The 17,021-nt window shown below is 37.6% G+C and overlaps 1 protein-coding gene across 1 annotated transcript in view; it reads left to right on the forward strand.

Annotated features, from left to right (window-relative positions):
- Positions 1–4,004: 4,004 nt before the first annotated feature.
- pacrg (PARK2 co-regulated) overlaps positions 4,005–17,021 on the forward strand; it is a 108,691-nt gene continuing 95,674 nt past the window's right edge. Inside the window, exon 1 of the mRNA XM_058748363.1 lies at positions 4,005–4,214. Coding sequence (XP_058604346.1) covers positions 4,122–4,214 — 93 coding nt within the window. The 5' untranslated portion in view covers positions 4,005–4,121. The remainder of the gene's footprint in view (positions 4,215–17,021) is intronic.

Below are 17,021 nucleotides of genomic sequence, written 5' to 3' on the forward strand. Positions count from 1 at the left end.
CAACCAAACATCATTCTAATGGGAAAACTTACTGTACCTGTAAGTGTCTGAAAGTTTTGCATCACATTTTGGACTTAATTTAAAGCTAGATGTTTCTAAAATATCTGTGGGTTTCTACAACAGCAAAATTCCCACAGTAGGTTGATTCAAGTGAAGTACATAAAGTCCATTGTCTGCTGCTTTGTAACTTTCAGGTGTCACCAAGGGAACATAATTTGTGTGGAGACCTATTTGATCTTCTCAAGATTCACCTGGGAACACATGTGCCTGTCACCATGAAGATCAGTGAAATAATAAAGCAGGCCCCACTGAAGACCTTCACTATCTGTCCAAGAATGAAATTCAGCAGGTAATATATGAATCAAAATGGACAATATTTACTTTCTTAAGGTGTTGTCATAGCAAAATTTCAGATGTCTACCCAGCAGGCACACAATGTCATAAAACGTTGATATTGTGTTAAATTTTGGTTGTCAATTCAACATCTAATGTCAATGTTAATTTGATGTCCAATGCCAATGCCAGCTGATGTTGATATTTGTTGTGTAACCAAAATCCAATGTTAAGCCAACGTCAAATTGGCATCAAATAATGACATGAACCCGATTTTCATTCTCAACCAAAATGCAACGTCTGTCCGACTCATGTCCAACGTCAACATGACGTTATATTGACATCCTGTGCCTGCTGGGTATTTGGTCCGAAAGGCCTGTTGTCTATTGTCACAGAGATTTAAGAAGCACCGCTCAGAGACGTCAACCAAGCAGGTTTTTGGTAAATGTGGCAAATTCATGTTACTAAAATGTGCCCTTAGGCAACACTCCCAATTTCATGGATTTCTATTGGAATGACTGGATTGTGCATGCAAAATTTCACAGAGCAATGGTAAATGTGACTTCATCTTTGATGTATTTATTTTTTATTTTTTTGTGAACATTTATTATTTGGTGCATTTTTTTGTCAAAATGCAAAAATGTACTCCTCTATAACAACTTTCCTTTTCTGCTGACATCACAAATTGTAAATAAAAAGCCAGATAGCTTTGTAGGCATTGCTTTGGCCAATTTTAATATGTAATACCCATATTTCACCAGATGGACAAATCAAGTTCTATTCTACTTTATTTTTCATTGAATATCCTGTTCATTCATTACATTATGAAAGTAATGACAATTCATGTTGACTTTAGATATAGAAAAATGCAGCAGATGAGATTTCATTTGAGTGTGAGAATAGGCTAAAATAGATGATTTCAGATGCTGTTTTAAGCAGTTTCTCAGGGATTCATTGATTAAAGAAAGTAGCCCCATCTGATTAAAGAAATCCCATCTAAATTAGAGTTTTATTCTACGGCATTTAGATTAAGCTCAGTTAATAATTCTCAGGCAAATGAAAAAAGTCAAAAGGGGCAGTCAGTCGGATCAGAGACTGGATTCAAACAGAATGAGCAAATAATCACCAGAAAAGATTAAAACAGGCCAACCGTGGATGACAGCAACAAAAAAACAAAACAAATTACAAGGCCTCAATATGTCCCTGCAGGATATTGATTTTAGTATGGATCTGATCTTTGGAATATTATCTAAGAGTGTGTTTTTCACTGCCTTAAAGAGAAGACCGATTCAAAACAGCTTTCAGAATATTACAGCTTTTACTGTATTTTTGATTAAATAAATTCAGCCTTTGTGAGCATAAGAGAAAACATTTAAAAAAAAATAAAAATAAAAAATCTTACAGACTATACATACCCCAAAGTTTCAAATTGTGATCGTGTAGATATGTTTGTATGTATGTATGTGTGTGTATATGTGTATATATATATATATTTGAATGTATTTATTTATTTTGTACTCTTAACTCTGTGGCAGTTGATCATTCACTAACGCAGATATTCACCAGAATATGAGAATAACTGCTGTTGAGTTCCTGAATTATTAGCATACTCTCACAACAAGCCACGAGTGCAAGCAGAAAGGGGAAGACGAGTACACAAACAATAAAACCGAACAAGAGCGAGTATTGCTACGTGCTCCCTGAATCTGAAGAAAACTCTTATGCTGATGACTTTTTGTGATGCTACACAGAAATGTACTCTCCGATGCATTGTATACCATCCTGTTTTCTCTTCATTACAGTCGCACAGTTTTACTTCCTGACAGAGTCAAGTTGCTGATGTGTCATATCTGCGGCTGTCCTGCAGAGAAACTCGAACCCGCAGCCCTAATGGGCCGTTTGGGGGATGCTGATTGGCATATGCGATGAGTCCTGTCGGTTGTGTTGTGTTGTGTGTGTGTGTCCAGCCCAGCTTCTGTTACTCCGAGGTGTGCATTTTCCTCTGTTAATGGTCCTGCAGCACCAAACTTTCTGGTGATCGCTGTCTAATTGCTGCCTGTGTCAGTGGATGCTGCATCAGCCCTGAGAGAAACGGCCAAATGAGACACACATCAAACGCGAGCGGAGGCCGTGATGATGAAGATGAAGGTCTGCTGTTTACTCATTACACACATATCATGTGTGTGCGGCAGAGGCAGTGGGACTGAGACCTTGGCACATCAAAACGGGTCTCACACACATACACATCATTAGTGCCATGAGAATGGCATAAATGAGGCCCACGCACTCAGCATCTAATGGTTTGTGTCTGAGGGCAATTCTTTTAGCGATGTCATATGGAAAAATAGCATGATAACAGTAAAAATATGTGAAACTGTCCAGTGTGTTTTCATTTCAATGAGACAGGCAAACAAATATGCCGGATAACTATACATAGCACAGTTAATTGATTTGTTTACTAGGGTCTGTTAGCACGAGTAAAATATTTTTTGATGCATTAAAAAATGATCACAAATGGCTCTAATAGGAGTATAACTTTGCAAATATTTCCCCTCAAACACACACATACACAGCATTTCCTTCCTCGGTGGAGTCATAAAAACCAAATAGGTGTTTTCAGAGAAACTGCTTGCACACCACACTGAAGATTAATTACTGTAGCCTACTGCTGCGAAGAGTCCAGAGGCAAAGACACACCAGAGATTAAAAGTGCCAAACTCTTATAGTGGAATGATTTAGTGCAGTGAAATTCTCTCTAGATTTAGCAGACAATGTGCTAGTAAACCTGTAGGATACAGCATCACTGCTTAAGCGTATGATGCAGGGCGGACACAGTGCCATCATTGAGGTGGAGTAACTGGGAATGTTTTTCCCAGGCCTTGTGGTGAGGAGGGCCCTAAGGTGACTACGACAGTGATTCTCAACCACTAGAGGCATCAGGAAACTTTTAAGTGGGCCAAAAGATGAACTAAAATGATTTAAAATAATATTTATATTGATTTATTATATAATATTTAAAATAATTTTAATGTTTACTAAATTTAATAATAGATTAATATTTCAAAATCTAGTTTCAGTAAAAAGTAAAAAAAATGCAAAACAATGCTGCATTCTTTTCTTTCTTTTTCACTGGGTATAAACCAAATTGTCACATGTACAGAAAGTTGTTTATTTTGCTTCAATGTAATGTGGAAAAGATTATTAATTACATGTCAAAGCATGTTAAATTAAATGACAAAAGTTGTATTGTCAAAAAGGTTGAGAACCACATAACTAGTTTACTCATTAGACCCTTAAAATTGTCCCTGGACAGACACATAAGATGTTATTTGCTGTTTTACTCATCTCTGGTGTCTACTTTTAAAACTACAAAGGTGAGCCAACCCAAAACCCTTAAAATATTTATTGGAAAACAAAATCTAATTAGACTGAATAAAAGATAGATGTGCAGAGAAAATCTATGCCTCATGCACTCACATATATCACTGGAACATAATAATGCTTTCCCGTATTGATTATCATTTTGCTACACTATAATTTCCCATCTCCCTTTCGTTTTTAATAACGTTTGATGAACGACTACAGAGCGCGATTTGTTCCATAGCATGATGAACATCCGGGTTTGTTTTTACCCTCCATAGCAACCGCAGCGCGTCCTCAACTGAGTCCTTGGCAACACAAACAGACAAGCACTAATGCGACGCCATTGAGTTAGCAGGTGTTCAACGTGCAATTTAGTCTTTTAATTTGTATTGCTCTTTTTGAGCTGAAACTGTGTTTAGTTAGAAATGTGTACGAAAATGAGAACATTTCATCCTTTGGCTAAAGGAGAACTGAAAACGGAGGGGTTTACGGTGAAATCCACCATGAAGAATTCAGTGGTGAGTGCATGTTGATTTGTTATTCTTGTTTTGAAGTGTTTTTAGTGATTTTTAAGTTAAACTAATACCAAAATATACTGACAATGAACACACAGTATTTCCAGCCACCATAAACAATACCTGCATAAAGAAGACTATATTACTGTCAATAATTTTCCGTCTGCATTAAACGAGTCAGACGTTGCGGGGGATTTTGATTCATCTTAATGACTCGATTCTTTTAACTCGGTTCACTATTACATTACGCCAGTAGGTGGTGACAAGTGAATGCCTTTTGTTAATGATTCATTCATATGCCTTGTTGTGAACGTAGTTTTGATGGTGAGATATTCATTCAGTTCGTTTACTAGGAGATATGCCTGTTCATTATTTTCGTTCACTAAATGAGATATCTAACGTTAATTGCGTGCCTCTCGGAGTCTTGTTCAGACTCGTTTAGTAAAGTGGGCCCGCGCTCGAATGCTATTTGCTGGCGCTATAGTCAGTCTTAAATGACCGTTATAAAAATTATATTAAAAAGGTTGACTGTTATTGTTTGTGAGGTGTGAATTATTGTAAATGCGATTTGGATTACTTTTATGAAAAGAAAAGCCTAATGACGTATGCAGTTCACATGGAAGCCTATGAGGGTGCATCCTTCGAAAATGAACGAAAAAATATGAGACATGTAAACAAACTGAACGATTCGTTGTTGGATAACGTAGTGCTAGTGTTCTGTATTAATGTTCTTCTGCTTATGTTAATGTGACTATATCTGTGTTAAAGGGATAGGATTCACCCCAAAATGAAAATTCTGTCATTAATTACCAGTGTTGGGCATGTTACTTTAAAAAAGTAATTAGTTATAGTTACTAGTTACTTCTCACAAATAGTAACTGAGTTAGTAACTGAGTTACATCATTATAAAAGTAACTAATTACCAGGGAAAGTAACTATTGCGTTACTTTAAAAAAAATGTTCAAATGTCAAATAACTTTGGATGCCCCCAATATTAAATGTGTTAAATTAATGAAATGGACACTAAAAAGAATAAATTATTATTATAAAACATTGTACATTAATCTACACTATTTATCTACTGACACTTAGTATCAGTCAGTCAAGCATTATAATATAATATTATGATAATTTAATATTATATGATGATACAACTTTAGTAGTTAGAATAACCAAGTATGAATGCATATTTGTCATCAATATAAAACGCACTAAGGATTAATGAGCTTCTGGGTTCATGAATATTAATCACGTTGTCTGCGTTCGCTCAAATTGATTTGCTGAAATCAAAACAGGGACGATAATAGGTGAGCGCCAGCCAATGTGTTTGTCGCTTGCGCATTAGTTCCGCCCATTAACAGAGAAACCGGCAGTTCTGAAGACTTCCAAAGGAACTCCGTTATCTTGACAGGAAAACACAACAAAGAATATCGTTTACATGTAGCGCGTCAATCCTGCATGTTATGAAAGACTCTCTTGCTCTGTATCTTTCTTTGCGTGCGTGTTTGTGAGAGAAAGCGACGGCGAGCGTGGGCTTCACACTAGAGTTTATGGTACGTCAAATACAGCTACACTGCGCATCCATTCAGATGAACTGAAAAATTTAATTCTAATAATATAATATAGTAACGCCACATTTTATTTTCAGTAACGGTAACGGCGTTGTAACGGAGGAAACAGTAATTCGTTTGATTACTCGTTACTGAAAAAAATAACGCCGTTATTGCCATCACTGTTAATTACTCACCCTAATGTCGTTCCAAACCCGTAAGACCTTCGTTTGTCTTCGGAACACAAATTAAGATATTTTTGATGAAATCTGAGAGCTCGCTGGCCTTGCATAGACAGCAATGCAATTGCAATGTTCCCAGTCCCAGAAACTTAACAAGGGCATCGGTAAAACAGCCCATGTGACATCAGTGGCTCAATTTCAATTTTGCGAAGCTACGAGAATAGTTTTTGTACACAAAGAAAATAAAAATGACATAATTTATCCAACAATTCTTCTCCCCGACTTACCGCCTTCCACTATTTTGGAGATTACCATGATGCATGTGTGCCCTTTCGCCCGAAAGTAATGAACATAATCAGCATTGTTTACATTCAGGAGAAAGCCACATGCTGAATGTAAACAACGCTGATGTGAATTAATGAAAGAATATTCTTTTTTTTGGGTGAAGTAACTCAACGTTTCAATTACAATTATTAGGTCATTAGTGATTTCATTAACTGATTCATACATTGGGAACATGCGTTTAGGATTCATGAAGATGCATCATTCCCATCCCTGCTAAAAAAACAAAACAATAGAAGCCCAGTAGAAACCATCACAGAAATTCCAATGCTTTCCATTAAAATACCATTATAAACCATTAGCTTTTTCCAGTAAAACCATTACAAAATTCCTTTTTGTAGTGTGTTTCGGGCATTTTTCCAATGGGATTTAACATCCCACCAATAGAATCCATCACATACCAGTAGACACCATTATAGTTTCCATTAAAACCAATACAATTCCCATTATAACCATTAAAACCATTACATTTTTCTATTGTGTTTTGGGCAGGGTTCTATTGGTTTTTTTCAGCAGGGATGCACTGATTTCTTTTTCTTTATATAGTGGATATTTTCTAACTTGATGATTTGCAGCATTGTTGGATGTACTACTGTACAGTCTTCTGTCTTTCTTTTTCTCTTTCTCTTTTTTTTTTTGCACATATACTGACATCTACAAAACAAACTGTCACTTCAAAATGGACTTTCTGCTTGCTTTAGACATTTATTTCAACACAATGTGGATCCCATTTTTCACCACACAGCTGACAGTTACCCATCATTCTCATCGTGCCCCACAACATCACCCCCATCAGTGCAGGCTGCGGTATAATTGCCTAAAATGGGCCTGTCTCTTGATAGCGTCTACGAGTTGGCCAGAGATGAAGATGTATTAGATGCCCGTAACAAGTATAAAAGCCCATCAGTTTAAACTGGCAGCTCTTATCGCCCTGTTGAAATATAGTATTTTCTTATTTTAGACTAAATCTGTGCAGTAGTTGAGAGGAGCATTTTAAAACATAAGGGCATATAAGGATGGATTTAGAGAAATCATTTAAGAGATTATATATGATTTACATTCAGTTTTTTGTCCTATTATGTATACATAAGCTGCATTTGTTACATCCACACACCATGAAATGAGCTATTTCACTACATGGATTGTGTTCATTTATTCTGTGTCTTTATGTTCACAACTATTAACAAATACACAGACAAACAAATGTCCTTTAGCCCACAGTTACTTCACTAATGAGCCTGTTTAGCATCTGCATGTGACTAATTAATTACCCTCCTACCCTGGCTAAACCCTCGCTCCTGTGCTTAAACTGACCTAAATTTCCCCCATGTGCTAATTAAGGTTGTGATCTAAACTGTGGTCCCTCACAGGAGATGCTAAATGTTGTTGAGGGCATGTCTGTTAATTTATGACTGTTCTTCATTATAGCCATCAACTCACGTAAATATGACAGCCGGCTTACTCTTAAGTTTAAATTATAAGTCTTCCCTAGAGCTAAACAGCTGTTTTGTTTGCTCACTGTCCTGCTCAGAAGGTGCAAATATATTTTGGACTGTGCAGTTTTCCTCACGCTTCACCTCTAGGGAAACAAAGTTGTCATGAGGATAGTTTTGATGGTAAAGTATTGTTAAATTTATGGACAAAACATTAAAGAGGTAGTTTGAATAAAGATTCAAATTCTAAAATTGATTCATCCTCATCTCAGTCCAAACCTATATGACTTTCTTTTCTCATTGAAAAACAAAGCCTTGTTTTAGCTGTACAGAGCAGTCTGTTACAGTATGTTGCTTAATGCTGCAAACTGGTGTTGCATAATATTTTAATTTATTATTATAATCATAAACACTAATTGGTTAAAGAGCATCTGCAGAAAGAGTTTTGACATTTACTGTCTTTGTTATTTTAAAGTAGGATGGATGGGTGGATGGCTGATTGGACCAGCTCTGTTTGCCAAATGTGGCACATGGCAGGAATAACTTGCTACAATCGTCATCTACAAATCGACACGGTCCTACTTTAAAAGTTATTTACCGATAGCGGTTAATGGATCAAATGTCCTGCACACTGACAGGAAATAGCTAATACTTCTGGATACAACAAAGGTGGATAGTGACCAGTGGCTTGTTAGAATCCTAAAAGGACAAAGAGCACCATAAAACAATTCTAAAAGTAGGACTCATTTGCTTGAGACTCATTGAAATAAATGACGATGGATTTTTTTTATTTTTTATATTTCTATTCCGCTTCTTTTTTTTGTTTAAAATATTTTTGGGATACATTAAGATATTTTATGGTGCTTTTATTGACTTTTTTGCAGCTTAAAAGCTCCCTGTTAACTTTAATTGCATGCAAAAAACATGACCAGCAGGCCTGCAGTATTCAAAATGTTATTTTGTGTTCCATGGAACAAGATGATGTTCGGAACATGAGGGTGAGTAAGACGCCGTTCACACAGAACTATTGTTTTTCCATGTAAATGTGCTAAATTATGTTTCTGACAGTTATGAAAACATGGTGCTGAAATTAAAAGTTTTGAAACATTCATTCCACTTCCCTGGGTGTCACGTTTTTAAACACAAAAAGACATTTTGTGTGAATGGCCCTTAAATGATGACAGAATTTTCAATTTTTGGCAAACCATCATTGCACGGTGATTTCTTTAACAAAGATTCTAGATTATATAAATCTGTTCAAATTGGATGGCTGATTGGACCAGCTCTGTTTGCCAAATGTGGTACATGGCAGGAATAACTTGCTACAATCCTCATCTACAAATCGACTCGGTCCTACTTTAAAAGCTGCTAATCCACAGAATATTGACACAGCAGCCCACATATCCTACTGGCTGCATTAAACATTAAGAGGTGTGTTGCTCATTATGTGTGTAAGAGGTAGAAGAGTCAGAGGCTGATTCATCCAACAGTCACATTCTCTCTCTGATGGCAAGCTCATCACTGGAGATGTTTAATATCTCCCATTACCTCTCCCTCTGCTTAGAAATGCAATGCAGAGGAAAGCTCTGCAAAGTTTGTTATACAACAAAGCGTGTCATCCAGTCTGCGGCGTGTGCGCTTCCATGTGCACACAGATTTTCCAAAAATGAGAAAGATCTACTACACATACGTTTCCTGTCAAACTCACCAGCAGTTCATCTTCAAGCGCTGTCTTACCGATTAGACAGTGTCTTTCATTACTGTTAGTGATTGCACCAGAAAGAGAAAGAGACAGAGGCAGGCAGACTGGAATATTTTTTCATGTCATTCTGTATTCTCCTTCATTTTTTTTTATGTCTGTTCGCTGTGTAAATTAATGACTGACACAGCCAGGGAGTGTTTACTTTGATGCTTGTTGTGAACGGGAGGGTTTGGTAGAGGAGTGCTTTTTGATATTTGTGCATTCTGGAAGGCTGTACTGTCAAGAGTGTGTTAAGTTCTGTAGGTCTCAAAGAGGAGAGTATGAATTTATGTAGCCTACATTTATTTCAAGAGCCTTGTTTGTTACATCTAGTGGAGTGATTCTCAACTGGTGGGCCGTGACCCAAAATTTGGTCACAGGTATGTTCTGATAGGATGAGAGGAATATAGCTGCAGTCAGGAGATCCGAAAGGGGCTTAAGCTTGACCTGCTTTTTGTTTCTGCTCTCCCCTTTGAAACTTTATCTACTTTATAGAGTTGCAGACAGAAGGCTAAAACAGTGCTAAATGCAAATTATAAAATGCAGCTAGCCATATAATCACACATAATTAAAGATAAAAAAAGGGCTTATCAAAGAGAAAAAACATACTTCCCATTTCTTTTGTTTTTAACATCAGGATATACTGTTAAACTTAATACTGTTACTTTTTTGTTCCACTATAAAATAAAAAAAAAGTAAATTTAAATTCTACTGAGAAATAACCATTATAGCCAGTAGATACTTGCTTGGCTACCTTTTAAGCTCACTAGATCATTAGACATTATATCATTTGGTCTTTCGGAAGCCTGTCTGAAACTTCTTTCTTATAAAAATTCTGTCTGTTATGTCATTGGCTGACTGGGCAGCAAGGCAGTTACCTTCACTCTTGGACACAGACAGCTACTTCATTACTTTCTGCGGGTCATAAACAAAGCCCCCATCAAAGGCCGTCCATAACCTAGCTACTTACATTGCTGGACATTTAGCATCGCTTCAGCACACACCACTGGCCTGAGATCTGCCTCTAAAACTATTAATATCTACCTCTCTCTGGTCCTTTCCTGTGGTCGCTGATGAATAGCCAGTCTGTGTGGTGAACAGCATGATTTGCTGATAACAGCAAGGCCATTTGATGCCTTAAAAGCTGTGAATCTTGAAGCACACAGGCTTATTATGCTGCCAGGTATTTGTGGCCATAGAAACTGAATCAATACAAGGCCTTGCATCACCGTCTTCTTTCCCATTTATCCTGACACAGAGGATGAGTGGAAGAGCATTTTATTTTTCACATGGAGGTCTTCACCTACTTTTAGAGTGGCAAATGCATCACCCTTTCCATGCCAGGGGCAATCGACGTGAAGAAGTTACGGATGTAAAAATGCCTACAGGTAGCAGTAGATGGTCCTATGGGTCCAATCAGTGACAAGCCTTTTGTCACATAATATGTCTCTTCACCAGTGTCTTGATGAAGAGTTCATTCATTCATTCATGCATTCATGCATTCATTCATTCATAAATCCACTTGACAATCCATCTGTTTATCTGACTGTTTCCATCCATCCATGTACCTTCTGTCTCTGTCCATCCATCCATCCATCCATTCATCCATCCACCCATCCAGGTACCTGTACTATCCAACCAACCATCCATCCATCCATCCATCCATCCATCCATCCACCCACCTGTACTATCTATCCATCCATGTACCCGTCTATCTCCATCATCCATCCATCCATCCATCCACCCATCCATGTACCTTTCTCCACCCATCAGTCCTTCCTTCCTTCCTTCCATCCATCCATCCATCCATCTGTCCATCCATCTGTTCATCTGTACGTCTGTCCATCCATCCATCCACCCATCTGTCTGTTCTTTCCATCCATCCATCCATCCGTCTGTTCATCTGTACGTCTGTCCATCCATCCATCCACCCATCCATGTCTGTTCATCTGTCCGTCTGTCCATCATCCATCCATCCATCCATCCGTCTGTTCCTCTGTACGTCTCTCCATCCATCCATCCACCCATCCATCCATTCATCCATCCGTCTGTTCATCTGTACGTCTGTCCATCCATCCATCTGTCTGTTCATCTGTACGTCTGTCCATCCATCCATCCATCCATCCATTCATCCATCCATCTGTCTGTTCATCTGTACGTATGTCCATCCATCCATCCATCCATCTGTTCATCTGTACATCCGTCCATCCATCCATCCATCCATCCATCTGTACTTCTGTCCATCCATCCATCCATCTGTTCATCTGTACGTCTGTCCATCCATCCATCCGTCTGTTCATCTGTTCATCTGTACGTCTGTCCACCCATCCATCCATCCATCCATCCATCCGTTCGTCTGTCTATCCATCCGTCCGTCCGTCCATCCATCCATCCGTCCATCTATCCATCTGTTCATCCGTCCGTCCATGTAGCTGTCAGTCTCCATCCATCCATTCGTGTGCCCATCTATCTGTCCATTTACTTGTCTGTCTCTATCCATCTGTCCGTCCTTCCATCCATCCGCTTGTCAAGTCTGATGGTGAAATGGATATGTGGATGTCAGTCACAGGGCTGCATCTCAGCACTGATGCTCTATTGATCAAACACCCTCTCTGCTCTGAAGGCCCTTGACTGAACACATAGCATCTGGAAATGTTATTGCCTGCATAATTTTTCACCTTTCTCCCCTTTCCCTGGGCACTTTACTTGAGCATTTCACATTTCAAACAGCAACATGAAACTGTGGATTAGTACTTTAGAGGTTGCATATGCACGCTAACTTCTAAATGCTTTCTTACTTTAAAATTAGATAGCTGTGGATTCTTCTGTGCTTTATAGTTTATCTCCAAAAGCGCCTTGTTATGAAAAGCTGCTTTAAAGATGAATGGATAATGTGCAGAATGGGCTCTCTGTGACCTTTTCTGTGGTGTTGAGAAAAAGTGGCACTCTGGAAGACATTGCCTCTTTAAATTAAGTTCCCTGTTAAAATGCCATCTAGGCTATATTTAAACATATTTTTCAGGATAGCTGATATATGCTTTTTCCGCAATCTATTTAACTCTGATGTACGTCACATGACTAAGTCATTATTCAGTAAAAACCTTGCAGTCCGTCATTGTTCTCCTCTTGTTCTAATTGTTTCATGATACATTCGTGGTGCATTTTTATAACAGCAGAAACAGCTTGTGCTGCTAAACATACAAAGTGTCTGCCTTCTAACTGCTTTCTAATACCATAGGCTTTGTATGAGTAAAATTACAATCACAGATAAATGTGTTTAAAAATGAGTTTTCAACAGGTTTGGTGTCTCAGTGAGAGTGATGGCGATGCCCAAGATGATGCTGATATGAGTGACAGTGGTATAGAAATGAAATAGTGAGAGTTAGGGCACAACTCAGATAAAGCTATTAGATAGCATCTGTGACCCATGATTGGGGTTCGATTCTGTGTCTTTATGGACAGCATGCTAAGGAAAGTATGATTGGATGTGTTTGTCAATAGTGGTTAGCGCGTGGCAGACAAAAGACAATCAATACGTAACATATGCTAGCCGCTCTGGAGATAAGACGACTTACAACTGTTTGGCAGGAAGGGAAAACATCAATATCACCTTTTCAGGCTAAAAATTAGAAAATAAATTCTAAGTTGAAAAAAATAAATCAAACCGATTTGTTTTAGGGTCGAAAGCAAATAGGATCCTGGAGGGAGAAAAATTGGAAGTAGACCAACGAGTGAAAAACTAATAAAACAATCATGAGCAAAAGGAAATGCAGAGTTTGAGTGAGATGAGCCTGTTGAAGCCTGAAGATGGATACGTGAGGATTTAGCAGACGGTGAACTTGATTCAAGATGACAGTACGAAAGAGAGTGCCCTTGAATCTGGTCCAGGGTCACAGCCATAGGATGATCCAGGTGTCATGGACTGTTATCTCTCAAGGCCTTGTGACTGCCCACATGCTGTTAGCACATGAGGAAACATGGCTGGGAGGAAATCAATACACTCCAGAAAAGTGAAATCATGCCAATATGCTGCACAATGTCCTTTCTCTGACATTCTTCTTTAAAAATCTATAGGAAGTACATCGCCATTATGTCGACCTGACCTTTTGGGAAGGGTGGGCTATTGGGAGTCCTAAATGAATTGGATCAGCTAAAGAAGAGACTAGTTAAACAAATAAATAACAAAAGGATGCATTGTGATTACTCCAACTAAACCTGTTTCCTTTCTTTAGCTGATGCTTGTGACAGACGATTTCATTCAAATTGACTTACTGTACACTTATTACAGGGACAGTCCTTGTGGAGAAACCTTAGGTTAAGTGCCATGCTGGATAGTGCACTGGCTCATGGTTTCCAGTCAACTATAACAATTGCACCACATTAGCTACCAGCACTCTGTTTGCAACCCATGGATTACACCCATTTGTGGACCATGATGCAATTTTTTTCTAGATTATCTGACAGAACATTCAAAGAACAGCTTTTATTTGAAATAATGTTTTACTTTCTTAAAAATCTTGTATATTCACAGAATATTTCTGTGATGATGCTAACTTGAGAATTGTGTGGGATTTATACTTTTCTAATTAATATTTGTTCTAAATAAAATAAAATAAAATAAATATAAGTAATGTTAGCTTCAACCATCAACTTTTGAGACTTTTTTTTTTTTTTGCATATAAAGCTTCCAATGTGGCTTCTCCGTTGCCACATTTTGAAACTTAGCCTTTGAACTAATAAATTAGTGGAAACTACTGTGCAAAGCAGCCAAAAAAGAAAAACATTTTATTGCTTAATCTCTTTTCTTTGAGTAAATGGTTTTTTTTTTCTTTCTAACCTTTCACTAAATGTTTTTGTTTCTTTGAATCTTTTAACGTGTTTTATCTTTCAGACTTTGAACACTGCAGTGCAGACTTTCTCTTCTGAAGAGCAGTCTTTGTGTATATTTCTAAGGGAATGCCCCTCTTCTCTAATATTGTCTACTTTGATTAGGAATTGTGATTTTTTTCCTCCAGAGTAGGCAAGGCTTCTGTTGCAAATTCTCTTAAAGGGATAATGAAAAAATTTCATTACAGACCTGTATGAGTTTCTTTCTTATGTTGAACATAAAAGAAGATATTTTGAAGAAAGCTGGTAATCAAACAGTTGACTTCCATAGTATTTCTTTCTCTACTATGGAAGTCAGTGGGGACCAACAGCTGTTTGGTTCTTCAAAATTCTTCAAAATATCTTCTTTGTGTTCAACAAAAGAAAGAAACTTATACAGGTTTGGAATGACATGAGAGTGAGTAAATGAAATTTTTACAATTTTTGGGTGGCCTGTTACTTTAACTGTTTGGTTCCTCTTTGAGTGAAGAGGACAATTGCCTTTCAAGACCTGAGGGGACTCAGTAGGGATACAGTAGGTCCTCCTTTCTCTTTCCAGTTTTCTTTCTTGATGCTAAATGTTGGAAAAGTAATAGTAGTTAGTTCTCAGAGTGATATCAGTTTAGTTTGTTTGCATTCTCTTTGGTGATCTATGATTTTCTTTTATCTGCTTTCATGATTTATCTGGTGAAGTCACCGTTACTTTACTTTAGTGTTACTTTAGAGAAATGTGATGTATGAAACATGATTTGAATCGTATTTGTGCTCTTTTTTTGCTACAATCAATTATTTTGTCATTCAGTTTTTTTCTTTTTCTTTTCTTTTTGCTCTGTTTCCATTGTCTCCCGAGAAAATGCCCCTGATGTGTTAATCACAAAGCCTAGCTCTAAAACAATTGCAGAGACAGTAGATTTGATGATTAGGCTCTCTGAGATGTTGGTCCTCGGCAATTAATTGTTCTGATTACTCAAGCAAAAACCACAGATCAGCGGTTCAATGGAATTAACAATGGAGCATTTAGATAGCTAAATGAAATGATGAACACAATAGCTCTAGCTCATTTTTTAATGACGTGAAACAGTTGTCTAAAGAATATAATCATCCTTTCTATCTTTTTTGTTTATTATTTTTAATTGGGTTCAGAGAATGTAGATGAAATCCCACTCAGCTGCTTTAGATATGCCCTGGATCTCAGTAAGAGGTTCCAGGTGTGTGTGTGTGTCTGTGAAAAATGTGCCAGCTGTTTTATTTTTTGTGTAAATGTCGCACCTAAATTCATACATGCATAATCAAATGGGTTCTATTTCGTCACCTGAGCTTGAAATCAGCAGTGGGATGTTGCCTCAGTGTTTGTCAGCCAAAAGACGCAGTATCTTGTCATCTCTCCTGAAGATGACAAACATTATGAGCTTATTGTGATGATGAACGCAGCTCTGGCTTGATAATCTCATGGTGTTCCAATATAAGAAAATTTTCTTCCAAAGGCACTAGAAGCATAACAGGAAATATGAATAATTATAACTCTAATTTTCTAATTAAAAACGTCTACGCTGGCAGCATAGCATCTCCAAGTCTGCTTCTTGACAGCACGTAATGCACCAACAATCTGAAAAGAACTGCTGACCGACAGTCAAAAAATCTCTCAGTTTACACACATCTACAAGGATACACACTCTTAAAGGTGTCCAGATGCCTTTGTAGATTGCAGTGAATATGCTGATGGAATGTGTCTGATGGTTCACAATCATAGGTGTTATTCTTTAGAGTGCTGTTAAATTGGTCTGCACAGTCCTGAATAGATTCAGGTCTGATTACTTATCATGGCAGTAAATGTAAAGTGTGGCAAGACTGATCAATGTGCTGGATTCATTGAGCTGGCTCAGCAAAAAGTCAGCACCGGTGACCAGATGTGTGTGTGCGCATAACACAAAGAGCTACCAAATACCAGCACTGCTTGTAGCGTGTGAAACACAATAATGTCCTCTAATTCATTTAGAGCGTTCACTACTACATTCATTTGCAAAGCAACACAGCAGAAGACAGATTTTCATTGATTGAATGTGTAGCAGCTGGATGAGGTTTCCACATTACCCACAATGCACATACAGTTTAGTGTAGTGTAGAAATAACTATATTTTTTTTATTCAGTAGAAATATTTTCCTCCTGGAATTATTTCTAATTCTAACAATATAAGACATTCTTTGGCTTTTAGTCATATCAGCTGCTTTATTCATATAGACTGGCATTTAGTTGGCATTAGTTTCATCCGCTACAGATCACTGTGGTGTGTTCAGAGGCATAGAATAGAAATAGCATATTATAAAAAATAATAAATATATTTTCTTTACACATTTTGCTCCCACATTTGAAATATCTGGGACAATATTATCACTTACAGTGGCATTTTTGCCTTGAGCCTTTGTTAATTTCGCGTGCCAGTGTACAGTGTGGTAAACATATGGACAGAAAAGACTCATTCTGGTACAAATTGGAATGACAGATGTATTATGAAAATGTTTTATCGCTTTTCCTACAGCACATGGCTCATCCAGGTTTAGATTAAGGTTTAGACTATTAAAACAACATCTTCATTTTCTGCGAATATTTGTGGCGTCACTGAGTGAAGACGATGCTTATAGGATTATAAGATTATGGAGGAGAGTTTTACTATAGGAAAGCTGAAAAATGCAGATGA

This window comes from Onychostoma macrolepis, chromosome 17 (assembly GCF_012432095.1).
Source record: "Onychostoma macrolepis isolate SWU-2019 chromosome 17, ASM1243209v1, whole genome shotgun sequence".
NCBI classification, from domain to species: Eukaryota; Metazoa; Chordata; class Actinopteri; order Cypriniformes; family Cyprinidae; genus Onychostoma; species Onychostoma macrolepis.